This window comes from Aspergillus brasiliensis, assembly GCF_001889945.1.
Source record: "Aspergillus brasiliensis CBS 101740 unplaced genomic scaffold ASPBRscaffold_4, whole genome shotgun sequence".
NCBI classification, from domain to species: Eukaryota; Fungi; Ascomycota; class Eurotiomycetes; order Eurotiales; family Aspergillaceae; genus Aspergillus; species Aspergillus brasiliensis.
The window spans coordinates 997,923-1,010,193 of NW_027137445.1; the positions used below are offsets into that span (position 1 = coordinate 997,923).

The window sequence follows — 12,271 nt, forward strand, 5'->3', positions numbered from 1 at the left end:
TTATCTATAAACCTCTGTTGAGTGGGTGCGAATGATGCACCGCGGAGAGGGTAGCAAATCTAGCAATGATGACGTTAGTTCGGATTGCTAATGCCGCTTTCTTACTTTAAGTATACACCTTGTTGCTGATCTAGGATGACCGTGTGCCGGCTTGGATAAAACTGTGCAATTTTCTAACGGGATAGGACTGAATTGCTAATTATGAAAGCTCCATTCATACTCGTCCTTCTTCTATCGGTTGTTGGATATCAGCCCTGGGCCTTATATCTTGCAGACGTTTGCAATGACTTGGGGCCTCAGCTATCAGACTCGGCTGTGATAGCTGACTGGGACGCAACCAAATACGAGCGTTGGATCAAGTCCAATGCACCTGAGCCTGGTGTTGTGGTAACACCAGCTACTGAGCAGGATGTGGCCGCTATCGTAGGTTATTCGTTTTTGACTTTTCCAAAAGAAAGCAGCAGCTGATTGGAGAATCTACAATAGGTATCGTACTGCACTTCGAATAACATCTCGTTTTTCGCCCAGAATGGCGGGCATGGGTGGTCACAGACAATTGACCTCGACGAAGAGGGACTGCTCATTAATCTTAAGCAGCTGAACGCAGTCACCTTTAGCAGCAACAAACGTGAAGTGGTTGTTGGAGGTGGCGCTTCTGTCGGCCAGGTGATTGAGGCTTCATGTGAGAATAACGCCCTTGTACCAACGAACAATTGCAACTGTATCGGGGCTCTGGGCGCTCTTCTCGGCGCTGGATATGGTAGCCTGATGGGTCTGTTCGGCCTCGGGATTGATAATATCTTGTCTCTCAACCTGGTCATGGCGGACGGCTGCCTGCACACCATCACACCTCAAGATACGGATCTCTTTTGGGCGCTTCGAGGTGCTGGTCCTAACTTTGGCATTGTCACGTCGGTCAAGATGAAATCATACCCTGTTTCAGACTCTGGCAAAGCCGCCTGGGCCGGGCAACTTGTCTTTGACGCCGACAAGCTGGAGATCTTGGTGGATGCAATCGACAGTATAGACCTTGAACCTGAGATGAGCTTCTATCTGTATTTTATGACAACCGGTGAACCGGACAATACCCCATTCGTTGCTCTGTTTCTGTTTTACTATGGTACGGAAGACGAAGGGGAGAGCTGCATACTCGTGTTTCTTCGATCTAGGCCCGACTAACGACACCACGATGGCAACCGAGTACGCTCACTGGGTCGATGATCCCAGCCTTGCCTGTGCGAATAATGGGTACCGGATTCCATACTCTGCCGGACTTGGCCGAATGGTCAGCAGCAGTTGGGAAGAGGCTTGGGAGGCATATGTTGAGTTTGTGTCTTTGAGTGGCACCGGTCAAAGTCTGGTCCTCTTGGAGGCGTATCCCCTCGAGAAAGCGCGATCTTCTGGTCAGGATTCGTCAGCTTTCCCCTGGAGAACCAAGGTCAACTTCAACGCGATGGCCATAGCGTGGTACACGGACGATAGCCTCGAATCGGACGCGAGACAGTGGGGGTCCAAGATGCGTGATATATGGCGGTCTACTGATGGATTGGACTCACCTGCTATGTATGTTCCATCTTTTGAATAATACGTTCGCCGAACTAACTTTGTATAATTGAATATAGATACATCAATTTCGCCTTTGATGAGGATCTGTCGGTCGTGTATGGCGACAATGTCGACCGTCTCAAGGCCATCAAAGCAGAGGCCGACCCTAACAATGTTTTTAATCAATGGTTCAATTTGCAGGGGTGAATCAGTTCATGCATGGTTCTTAATCTAATTAGTTATCAATATGATTCCTTGACCGACTAATACAATCAAATCAAATGAACAACCGAGATAATTGCCGCCGCAGAATCTCGGATCTCACCCCGCAGACTGCGGGGCGCGTTCCGCCGTGCCGATAGCAAAGATCGCAAAATCAACATCAGTCCCCCGTAGCATAACTTTCATCTCAAAGCATCGCGTGTAATACAAAACTTCCCAATTATAATGTCTTCCGAGTCCACATCTCTACCATCCGCCCCGCGCAAAGACCTGGGCGACAACATCGTCCTTCAGCCCCCGCTTTCACGATGCGGACACGGACCCGGGCTGATCCTGATACGGCCAGCAAATGTGGCGGAATGTCAAAGCAAAAACACCAGTCTTGACCCAGAACCACTGCAGAAATGGGCCGAGGAAAGCTATGCCGTTGCGCAGATCACGCTCGACTTGGATCCCAGCGCAGGCCTTTCTCACCTCTCAGACAGGATCAATAGCGCAGTAGCGGCATTAGGCAGCCTGCCTGAATGCGATAACAAACAGAAATTCGGCTTATTAGGTGTGTACCTTTCACTTCCTAGTTACCCATCACAAATACTAATATAGTCCTCCAGTCTACGGGTCTTTTTCCGATTACGCCCCGACATTCAGGATCTCACTGCTGAACCACCTCAACGACACCAATCACGTTGCAGCAGTAGTATACCACAGCACCTGGATCACTCCCATTAATGCCCCATCTACCCCAACTCTCACACACGTCCCGGGATCCCGCACACCCACCACCACTACTATCAACGGTAGCAACAACTACTACATCTACCCCGAAGTCTCCTCCCCGGGGTTCATCATCCCAGGCCACCCAGACTTCAGATACTCCACGGCCAGCGTAGCACATACCCGATCACTCACGTTTCTCAAAACCCATCTCAACGGACCATACTTCGACCTGGAGAAGATCTGGGCCGAGCACACATACTATGAATTCGATGTGCGATCCGTCGAGAAGACCATGGCCACGATGGTTCAGGAACCATATGTGAACCATATCCCGACGGTAGGCCATTCCCCTACTACCATCATCTATTGAATCAACCATTTCATCCTGAATACTGATGATGATATAGATGACCGGCGGCATCGGCCGCACCAACCTCAGCAACTTCTACCTGCACCACTTCATCTTCAACAATCCCGACGACACCGCCTTAGAACTCATCAGTCGGACGGTGGGGATTGATCGCGTCGTAGACGAATTCATCTTCTCCTTTACCCATGACAAAGAGGTAGATTGGTTGTATGTTCCCCCAACCCAACCCACCCCTACATAAAACCTCATTTTAATCATTCTTATAATTCTATAGAATCCCAGGTATCCCCCCCACCCACAAACCCCTCCGCATCCCCTTCACCTCCGTAGTCAACATCCGCGGCGACCGACTCTACCACGAGCACATCGCGTGGGACCAAGCGACCGTTCTCGTGCAACTGGGTCTCTTGCCGCAGTGGTTACCTTTTCCGTATGAGTTACCCGGTGGGAGGACACCGGCACCGGGAAAGAGATTCGAGTATAAGGTTCCTGCTGGGGGGGTAGAGACCGCGGAGAAACTGAGGGATGAGAGTGCAGTGGAGTCGAATGGGATGATGATGGTTGGAGGGGGAGTTAGGGAGGTGGATGATTTGTAAATCGGTGTGGTGTGGTGTGATTGGAATGTCACTATATCTATGTCTTGGATTATTTGTAACTGTCAATGCATTGTGTTTGTGGCGCTGCTGACGGATATAACATGCGGAAGGAACCTAACTGGTAGTTAATCAGTTAAAAAGGTACCGCGGAGGGTGTGGTGGTGGTGACATTCCGCGTTCGGAAGCATAAATTCGGTTGCGGATGTGGTTGTTGCATGGGAGTGGCTGAAAACATCTCCCAATACAATGAAACTATCTCCGATAGATAGTATGCTTAGGTTTCTAGATAAATTCAGTGGCTTAGCTGAACTAGGTCGATTAAGATATAATTGTCACGATTTTTGGATCGAGACGCAGGAGACTGACTGCCAAGTGTCAACTGTCATTAAAGTTGTGGATGATGCGACGTCGGCATATACTATTGAAGTATAACGACTCACCGTCTATTCGAGTTAGTATCATCTGATCAGTTTGCTCTTCAAAGAATTCTACAGCACACAGTTTCGCTCATCTTCGTCGAATATTGTAAGCGGACTACAATATTGATTGCCAGTCGATAGTATCACAAATATACCGTTCGTTATCCGCTGTCTGATACCAACAATGCATCTCGGCAAAACAAGCTACATACTTCCCCTCGGCAGTCTTCTCTGTTCAATCTCCCTATCATATGCTACATCCTTACCCATCGTAGATCTGGGATATGAACTACATCAGGCGTTTTCCCTCGATGTGAGCCCTGCCTTTACCAAACTACTCACACTCAAATCCTAACTTGACTTATCTGCTCAGCAATCAACCCAAGCCTACAACTTCAGCAACATTCGCTTTGCCGCACCGCCTACATCTAATCAGCGCTTTCGCCCACCACTGCCTCCATCAGTGAACAGAACCCATATCCAAACTGGTTCCGTCGGACGCGTCTGTCCCCAGGGAATCCCCGTATGGTCACCAGAAATCACGATTCCATTCCTCGAAGCCGTTCTGACGGGCACCCCGTTCAATGGATCTGATAATGTGAGCGATTATCCAATTGTCTGGCCGCCTGCGGATTCAAGGATCACGGAGGATTGTCTGTTCTTAGATGTGGTGGTGCCCAAGAGTGTTTTTGAGGGATCATCTGGGGCTGCGTCGGTGCTGGTTTGGTTCACTGGGGGAGGTTTTGTGAATGGCGACAAGACGGAGGTGTTGCCCACGGGGCTCTTGGAGAGGGGGTTGGAGACTGGGGAGGAATTTGTCTATGTTAGTGCGAATTACCGCGTGAGTGGTCCCCCAACCAATAATTGTTTTGGGATTGGTTTGGTTTGTTATCGCTGACGTGCGTAGCTCGGAGCATTTGGGTGGTTATCAGATGGCGAGGGCATGGGTAATGCTGGGCTGTATGATCAGCGACTGGCCTTGGAGTGGGTGAAGAAGTATATCGGTCTGTTTGGCGGAGATTCTGATCGGGTGACGGTCATGGGTGAGTCTGCTGGAGGCGCTTCTGTTGTCCATCAGTTGGCAGCGTATGGGGGCAATGAGAGGGAGGGAGAGCTACCTTTTCAGCAGGCTATCATCCAAAGTCCAGGGTGGTACGCCCAATCGGTGGAACTGCAGAAGTCGAGTCTACAACAATTTCTGGACTTACTGAACGTGACCTCTGTGGAAGAAGCACGTCAACTCCCGTCAGATCAGCTGATCGCTGCGAATGCCTACCAGATAGCCACCACGTCTCTCTACGGAACCTTCACCTATGGGCCAGTCGTCGACACGAGCTTCATAACGGATTTCCCCAGCCGGATTCTGCTGAATCCCAATTTCAAATGGAAGAACGTCCGCGTGATGACAAGCCACACGACCCATGAAGGGCTGAGTTTCACCCCACCAGCTGGCGTGAACAGTTCTGCCTTTCCATCCATTATCGAGACGTATGTCCCAGGTCTAGCGCCCGAAACTGTGAATCGCATCGTCCAAGATTGGTATCCCCCGATTTACAACACTTCATCCTCGGGAGCTTTGGGATATAGCAGTCCCTTGGAGCGGACATCTGTCTTCATAAGCGATGCATACTTTCAGTGCAAGAACGTCTACCTCGATGCAGTGTTCGACACCGCGTACGCGTCGGTATTCAGTGTGCCACCGGGGTTGCATGCCCAAGACGTGGCCTTCAATTTTTATGACCATTCCCAGCCAGCTGCGGCAGTGGGTATGTTCAACGAAAGTCTCGCGTTGACAATGCAAGACTATATCATTACATTTGTGAAGCAAGGCATTCCCTCTTCGGTCGAAAACAATTCCACGAAGTGGGAGGAATATGCGAAAGATAGACGAGTTATGAACCTGGGACTGCAAGATATCGCGATGACTTCGGATCCTGTCAACACGGATCGGTGTCGGTTCTGGTGGAACATCACTGGATGAAGAGCCTTGTGCCTGTGAGAGGGTTATTCCGACTTTTTCCACAGTTCGCCCCCATTCAATTCTGCTACCGGTTAAAACTGAGCCCTGCATGTTCCGTACGGCTATTAGCGCTTATGATACAGTTGGAGACTGCAAATACAACCACAATCGGTTACTGCTGATGATCAGCGTGGTGTTGAGCCGCATCTGAACAACTCCGATTCTGCCAAAATTCAGGCACTGGGACTGATCCAATTGTGCGGTGGATAGTCTCTAATTGCACTGAGACATGGGCAATTTTCAGACCACCGTTGATAGCAGTTAGTGATCGTAAAAATAGCAGCAATGTTTCCGCTAGCGCTCGCGCTAGAATGCTTGGTCCGGGCAAATGAAGAGCTTGACTTGAGACGTGCCAGTCGGCATGTCCGCTATTAACGGGGATTCCACATGCTAATTGAGGCACCGTAACGGTAATTGGATACTTAGCAACCGAAAAAAGAAAAAAGTTATGTTTGGTGCCTGCAAGCTACCCAGTACCAGCGACATCCCGACGACCAATTGTGGTTGGAGATATCCACGGCTGCCTAGGCGGTCGCCGCGGAGTCCGTCGGTAGGCAGATTCGCGATCAGAAAAGCGTCGGACATAAGAGAATGTCGGGGGATTTTCGGGGGGACAGTCGGCAAGACAAAGGGGCGGAGGGAGTCAGGTCAATAGTTAGTAAATTGGTTAGATGATCGGCAGACAGAATTTTCTATCAATCTTCCCATTCTTTATGCTGCACCTACACGGTCGGAATAGGCCGACGAGCGAGGCCATTGGTAAAGTGTCAGGGGGAGTTGCCCAGGGGAGACCACCCGTGTCTTACTGCCAACCAGCCAGCCAGCCACGCTGGGGACCACCCTCGATAACCTCGTTGCTAAGCTTCCCATGCCTCTGACTGCATTGGCTGGTCCGTTTATGTCTCAATGGCCCGTGGGGTCCAGTGAGGCTTTTGCCATTGGTAGATTCCTGTCGACGAGTGGTGTGACTGGAACCCAAGGGTTCATCGCGTGTAAAGTGGACCCTGACTGTCTCACGCTAAATCCAAGACAGCAGGCCAGGAATAGCCACTGGACCAACTTCTGTAGACCCAAAGAGAGAGCATGTGCTAATAACTAGCGATTTGGGGCGGAGGGCGGTGTTTTGAGCGCCGTTGTTCCATAACCCGAGTGTGCTTCGTGGTGGAAGTGAAGATCGGTCGCTTTTCTGGATGTTTCGAATAGACGATCGCTGTATTGCATCAACGTGGCTGACGGGGATGGTATATCTTGGGGGCGGTTTGGCGTTTTCCTATAGTCAAACTGTGAAAGAAGAGTGTCAAAGGAAGCGAAGGGTGCCTGGCCCCCAAAAGGGCAAACCATGAAACCAACAGGACGGCGAGGCTGTGTTGGACGGCGTCGCTTCCGTCGCGAGCAGACGATCCGCGCGATCAATCAGAACGGGCGGAGCAGCCCATCCACTGCACTCACTCGGTGCATCAGGGTCGCTCAGCCTTAGCTTAGCTTCATCCTCTTTACTCCTTTGGTGCTGGTCATGGTGAAATTTTGAGTTCTTGCAAGTGGCACTGACCCAATCACTTTCGGCCCCTCCGGTTAGCGCTGGATGTTGTCATGGTGGACGATTTGCACGCTTTTATATGCTTCGCCCGGTCGCTCTTCAGTCTGCATTAGTTCCTCAGCCGTGGCTCTCTTGTCTCTCTTTAGTACTTCTATAAGGTTTTCCCCCGCGCGACTCGGTCATTCTTTACCAGTTCATCTGACTGCCTGTCACTCTTTCATCAACAACCCATCCGTCCACCATCATGTTGTTTCGTCTTGCCTTGTGCATCACCACTGCTGCCGCCGCGGCTCTGCCTGTGGCTCAGCTGCATTCCACTGGTGGCTCTCACCAAATCAACCTTCCTGCTATTCCCTGCGCTTTCTCCGACTCGACTTGCACGGAATCCTTCGACTCTCTTTCACAACTGGTATGTATCGGTGTCTCAGTATAGTCGCGATTATCCATACTAACAACTCCCGATAGACCATCGATTTCTCCACCCAAAATGGCACCCTTCGAGCCAACCAACAACCCCTCTTCCCAGCTACCGTACCGATGCAGTTTACCGCAGATCGCAAGTGGGAGTCATTCGTTCAGCCGGTTCAGGTGTCGTATGCTTTGGATGTACGGCCGCTGCCTGCTCGTCCCGGCGCAGGTCTGGGCGATATCTACTACCTCAAGCTCCGCCTCTTCGACCAGCACGGTCAACCTGCCACGCAGAACACAATCGCGATCAGTCTGATCCGAGATCCCCAGGGTGGTCTGCAGCTTGCGATGATCGACCCGAATGGTAGCCGCGACTACGGTCATGGAAACCGTGTATGGCAAATGAAGGCCTGGAAGGAGCAACTCGAAACATACTACAACACTGCAAAGGAGGCCGTCAAGAACTGCGTCAAGCCAGAATACCCGAAGCATGAGCATGAACATGAACATGGGCACGCACACGAGCACCCTCACAAGACCGCCGGATCCTCCGACTCTCGCCCGCACCGCCGCCCGTCCTCCAACAAGTACTATCCCTCAAGCCAGAGCGGCCACTTCTTCTGGACTGGACGTGAACAAAGCATCATGAAGATCGCACGTCCGGTCATCCTCCCCGCCCTGATGGGTATCATGGCTGGTGGGGTTGCCTGCGTGGTTGGATTCCTGCTGGGTCGTCTCATCATCTCCATCTACCTATGCGCGGCAAACCGCCAACAACAGAATATCCCCATCATTGAAATCGAAGACGGCGAGCCGACCTCCGAAAAGGAAGCCCTTTTTGAACCATACAGCGATCAGGAACCTGACGCTCGCCAATGATCTCTCTCTCTCTGTCTCTCTTTTTTTTTCTTTCCTACTCTCTTTCCACCTCACGTTCAACTGTACATTACAGCATTTCCTTTTGTTCTGATTCGATGTTCATGATATCCAATGCAGCATAGCATACATACCCATGTGATTTTATCCATATGAATAGTTAGCACGAATTCATGTGTCCGCTTGAAATATAAGCCCCTATATGATTCTCTGTATTCAACAAGGCCGGCTGGCCCAATGGTAAGGCGCTTGACTACGGATCAAGAGATTGCAGGTTCGAGTCCTGCGTCGGTCATCTTTTTTCCTTTTTTGCTTTGTAAAAAATCTCTGCCTGCATTGGGATAGTTGTGTGTAAATGTGGATATCGACCCAAATTCTGCACTGCGCGGCGGAGCTTCGAGGTTTTCGGACCCACCTGTCTTGGCATTCGCTTTTTGCTGAGGTGAGACTAGTGACTACTGCATTGCACTGCATACCCCCTGATTAGATATTATCTTTCAAGCAATGCCAAGGAAGGATGAAGTTCTTTTGGGGCCGTTCCTGGGTTAGGATGATGCGTTCTCGTGTAGGGTGGGTGGGGTGCTACTTGCATGGTATGATTATCTTCAGTGTTTAGTGGTGCTTGGTGTCACCTCTCGGGAAATATATTTCTATAGCACCATTCAACTATTACTAACTGGTGGTTACTAGCACTCCTTGTTCTATCCACACACACACCTTGAAACAAAGCTTACAATAGAGCTGGATAGCAAAGGAAGAACCGAACTGAATTCCTGCAGTCCCATAGCTATAATTCTAACACCCGGACTCTAATATATAGTAGCTAAACAGCAAGACCAAAACCACCTATCTAGCTACTTACTCCAAATATGAACCAAACAGCACGAAAGAAAATATCAAAATCTAGCAACCCAATCAAAACCAAACTTGAAATAGAATCCCACATCCACCCCCTCACAAAAGAGAAAACACCCCAGCGACCACAACACTCGGGATTATAATCATCCTCACAGGATGAACCATGACTCCATTGTCCCCATAGACGTTCACCGTCTCGGCATTATCTATATCCCAAATCACCGTGAGGTTCTGATCCGGTGTCTCCCAGTCGTAGACCACGGTGGTGTTGGTTACTTTTGTGTCGCTGTGGTCTGCGAGGCAGGTTGTGAAGAGGGTGAATATGGTGAATATGAAGAGAATTGCGAGGAGGAAGTTATTTGAGGAGGACTTTTTCGGCTTTTTGGGATGGAGGAGCATGTAGTAGAAGATGATGGCGAGGATGATGGCTTTGGGTGAGGCCATTTTGGGATGTAGTGTTCAAGATGTGCTTGATAGAATTATGAGTTGGGATTATTGAGGAGAAACGGTTTTAGGAGAGGATGGGGTTGACGTCTCCTGAATGGCACGTCGACTGATCATGGCTGCATCAGAGGTGGTTGAGTCGTCATTGTGATATTTCTTCGTAGTGGTATTGATTAGCTCATGAAATCAGCCGGGCGTTGAATTTGAACGGGGAGATATGATAGTCATTTCGTCTATATTGCTGTCCAGGTTAGCCATCACCGTATTAAAGGCTTTTTATATGCTTCTTTGACGATGTTGATAGGTAAGTAGTTTGATCTGATTAATAAGCTACAGCCAGTTAGCAGGCTCTGCACCTGAAAATAGGGTGGGTAAACCGATGGGATCTCTTTCTAGATAGACATTGACCATGAAAGCGTGATGTTTTTCCCTGAGGTTCTAGCCTTTATTGAGTGCTTTGCTTACTAGCCTGAAGAACTAGGCCGTAAGGCTGCTCATTAGACTCAGTGAATCGTCACCTGCGATAACCATCGCACAACCTATACTTTTAGGTCAGACAGTACAAACTGATCGCGTATCATTTATTTTCCGACTGTTAAGTCTGAATATCAGAAAATATTTCCAAGAGCCCTTACTAATAAACTGACTACGTGCAGGATAAACTGCATCTAATCGAAGCTATGGTGATTCCTGGTGTGCGACAACGAGAGCAGTTGGCGAGCGTGCTGCAGTGAACGACACGACAACCATGAACTATCAGAGATCATAAGGTCGAGATACCTGCAAACACCGTCGCTCTAAGTGCCATCTGCGATTATCAAGTGCTCTGCGAGAGCCTTGATTAGAGACACGCGACCCCAAGAATAGCGACACTAGTGTTGTCGTGATTCACGAGAACCCAGAGTCGAGAAGATAAGACGGATAACTCATACGCAGGATACTATTCTCCACAGGATAGTAAACCTATGTTGGACTGCGGAGAAGGATAGGCTCAAGCATCTGCTAAGCAGCCACTATTATCTAGCGTTGTAAGGCCGAATCCCCATTCTGCAGCTACATCCAGCTATGAGTAGTGCACATGAACAGACAAAAGCTTCCTCCTCATCCACTAAGTAATTATCAAGACATATTGCAGTGAGACAACATCGCCCCTTGCTGGCTCATATTTGCGATGCCACGTCCGCCGACGGATCTGATGTCACCGCAGATCTGCGACCAATAACCCCCCAAACTTCACTAATTATCGGGACGGGACAACGGTGCCTTTGACATCATCGCGGGAACACACATCCACTGGCATTGTTTATGTCGCCCAGCATATCGTCATCCCTTGTACCATGGCTCCTATCTATCCTCTCATTCCTGGGGTAAACATTCACACCACGTGGGCATCATTGAATTCCTCCAACGATCAACGAGACGTCTCATTCCACAACACCCTATCATCATCGACTAATTAATTAAGCTCTCTACACCGTTTTGTGCTAATCGCCACTTACGTATGCCCTTGATTCACAGTAGTCTTTGGAGAAGAGGAAGCTATATCATCACAACGACCTCCATCCCAACCACTTACATTTCCATCTTCATACCCACTGAACCGGACACTCGCCTCAATTGCTCAACCATACTCTACTTCCAAGCTACCAAGATTACTATTGAACTAACCAACATGCCTCTTTTCCACCACTCCTCCCACTCCAGCTCCGACCGGAGCAGTATCGACGATCCCAATACTACATCCTCTCGCTCTCGTCGTCACTCCCACCGCTCCTCCGGCTCCCATTCCCATCGCTCGTCATCCTCTAGCGTTTCCCCTTCCTCCTCCCGCCACCACAACCACTCCCTCTTCGGCCACAGCAGAAAGAACGAAGACCCTTCCATTCTAGCCGCCAAAGAACAGGTCTCTCGCGCAGAAGCTGCTGAGCGCGAAGCCGATCGAGCCCTGATTGCTTCGAAACGGGCGGTGCGTGAGGCGAGAGAACATGTGAGAAGGCTGGATGAGGAAGCGAAGATGGAGTGAGTGGTTTCTTGAACAGTGTTATCATTTCCCGGACAGGCAGACTAATATCAGAATGTAGGGCTCGTGCGGCAAAGATGAAGCAGGATCAGGTGAAGTCGATTACGAAGAGGGCGAAGCCGTTGGGAAGTATGTGGTCGATTCTTATATTTGTGTATGCAATGACACTGACCAAAGGTTAACAGGACATGTGTGAAACTCTCCCCCAGTAGTCAATACGATGGTTTATCACTAGTGGA

At 49.7% G+C, this 12,271-nt stretch overlaps 6 protein-coding genes and 1 non-coding gene across 7 annotated transcripts; 6 read left to right on the plus strand and 1 right to left on the minus strand.

Moving 5' to 3' along the window:
- Positions 1-165: 165 nt before the first annotated feature.
- ASPBRDRAFT_73810 (FAD-binding oxidoreductase) lies at positions 166-1,752 on the plus strand (the record flags this gene model as incomplete). The annotated part of the gene is made up of 4 exons (XM_067629227.1): positions 166-423; positions 487-1,120; positions 1,143-1,563; positions 1,623-1,752. Exons 1-4 carry the CDS (start codon positions 202-204, stop codon positions 1,750-1,752), a joined length of 1,407 nt encoding a protein of 468 aa, XP_067480654.1. The 5' UTR covers positions 166-201.
- A 191-nt stretch (positions 1,753-1,943) lies between these two features.
- ASPBRDRAFT_148991 (uncharacterized protein) lies at positions 1,944-3,765 on the plus strand. Its single transcript, XM_067619296.1, has 4 exons — positions 1,944-2,323; positions 2,379-2,821; positions 2,892-3,061; positions 3,129-3,765. The coding sequence occupies exons 1-4, from the start codon at positions 1,993-1,995 to the stop codon at positions 3,448-3,450; spliced, it is 1,266 nt and encodes a 421-aa protein (XP_067480655.1). The 5' UTR covers positions 1,944-1,992; the 3' UTR covers positions 3,451-3,765.
- Positions 3,766-4,053: 288 nt separating this feature from the next.
- ASPBRDRAFT_28649 (uncharacterized protein) lies at positions 4,054-5,850 on the plus strand (the record flags this gene model as incomplete). Its single annotated transcript, XM_067622541.1, has 3 exons — positions 4,054-4,182; positions 4,243-4,710; positions 4,777-5,850. 3 exons carry the CDS (start codon positions 4,054-4,056, stop codon positions 5,848-5,850), a joined length of 1,671 nt encoding a protein of 556 aa, XP_067480656.1.
- A 1,820-nt stretch (positions 5,851-7,670) lies between these two features.
- Positions 7,671-8,713, plus strand: ASPBRDRAFT_28650 (uncharacterized protein; the record flags this gene model as incomplete). Its single annotated transcript, XM_067622542.1, has 2 exons — positions 7,671-7,835; positions 7,892-8,713. 2 exons carry the CDS (start codon positions 7,671-7,673, stop codon positions 8,711-8,713), a joined length of 987 nt encoding a protein of 328 aa, XP_067480657.1.
- Positions 8,714-8,933: 220 nt separating this feature from the next.
- On the plus strand, positions 8,934-9,005 carry ASPBRDRAFT_t112. Its single transcript has one exon. It is a non-coding gene; the product is annotated as a tRNA-Arg (tRNA).
- Positions 9,006-9,664: 659 nt separating this feature from the next.
- ASPBRDRAFT_64154 (uncharacterized protein) lies at positions 9,665-10,056 on the minus strand (the record flags this gene model as incomplete). Its single annotated transcript, XM_067628455.1, has 1 exon — positions 9,665-10,056. Exon 1 carries the CDS (start codon positions 10,010-10,012, stop codon positions 9,665-9,667), a length of 348 nt encoding a protein of 115 aa, XP_067480658.1. The 5' UTR covers positions 10,013-10,056.
- A 1,628-nt stretch (positions 10,057-11,684) lies between these two features.
- On the plus strand, positions 11,685-12,228 carry ASPBRDRAFT_194361 (uncharacterized protein; the record flags this gene model as incomplete). Its single annotated transcript, XM_067620741.1, has 3 exons — positions 11,685-12,031; positions 12,094-12,161; positions 12,218-12,228. The coding sequence occupies 3 exons, from the start codon at positions 11,685-11,687 to the stop codon at positions 12,226-12,228; spliced, it is 426 nt and encodes a 141-aa protein (XP_067480659.1).
- Positions 12,229-12,271: the final 43 nt, after the last annotated feature.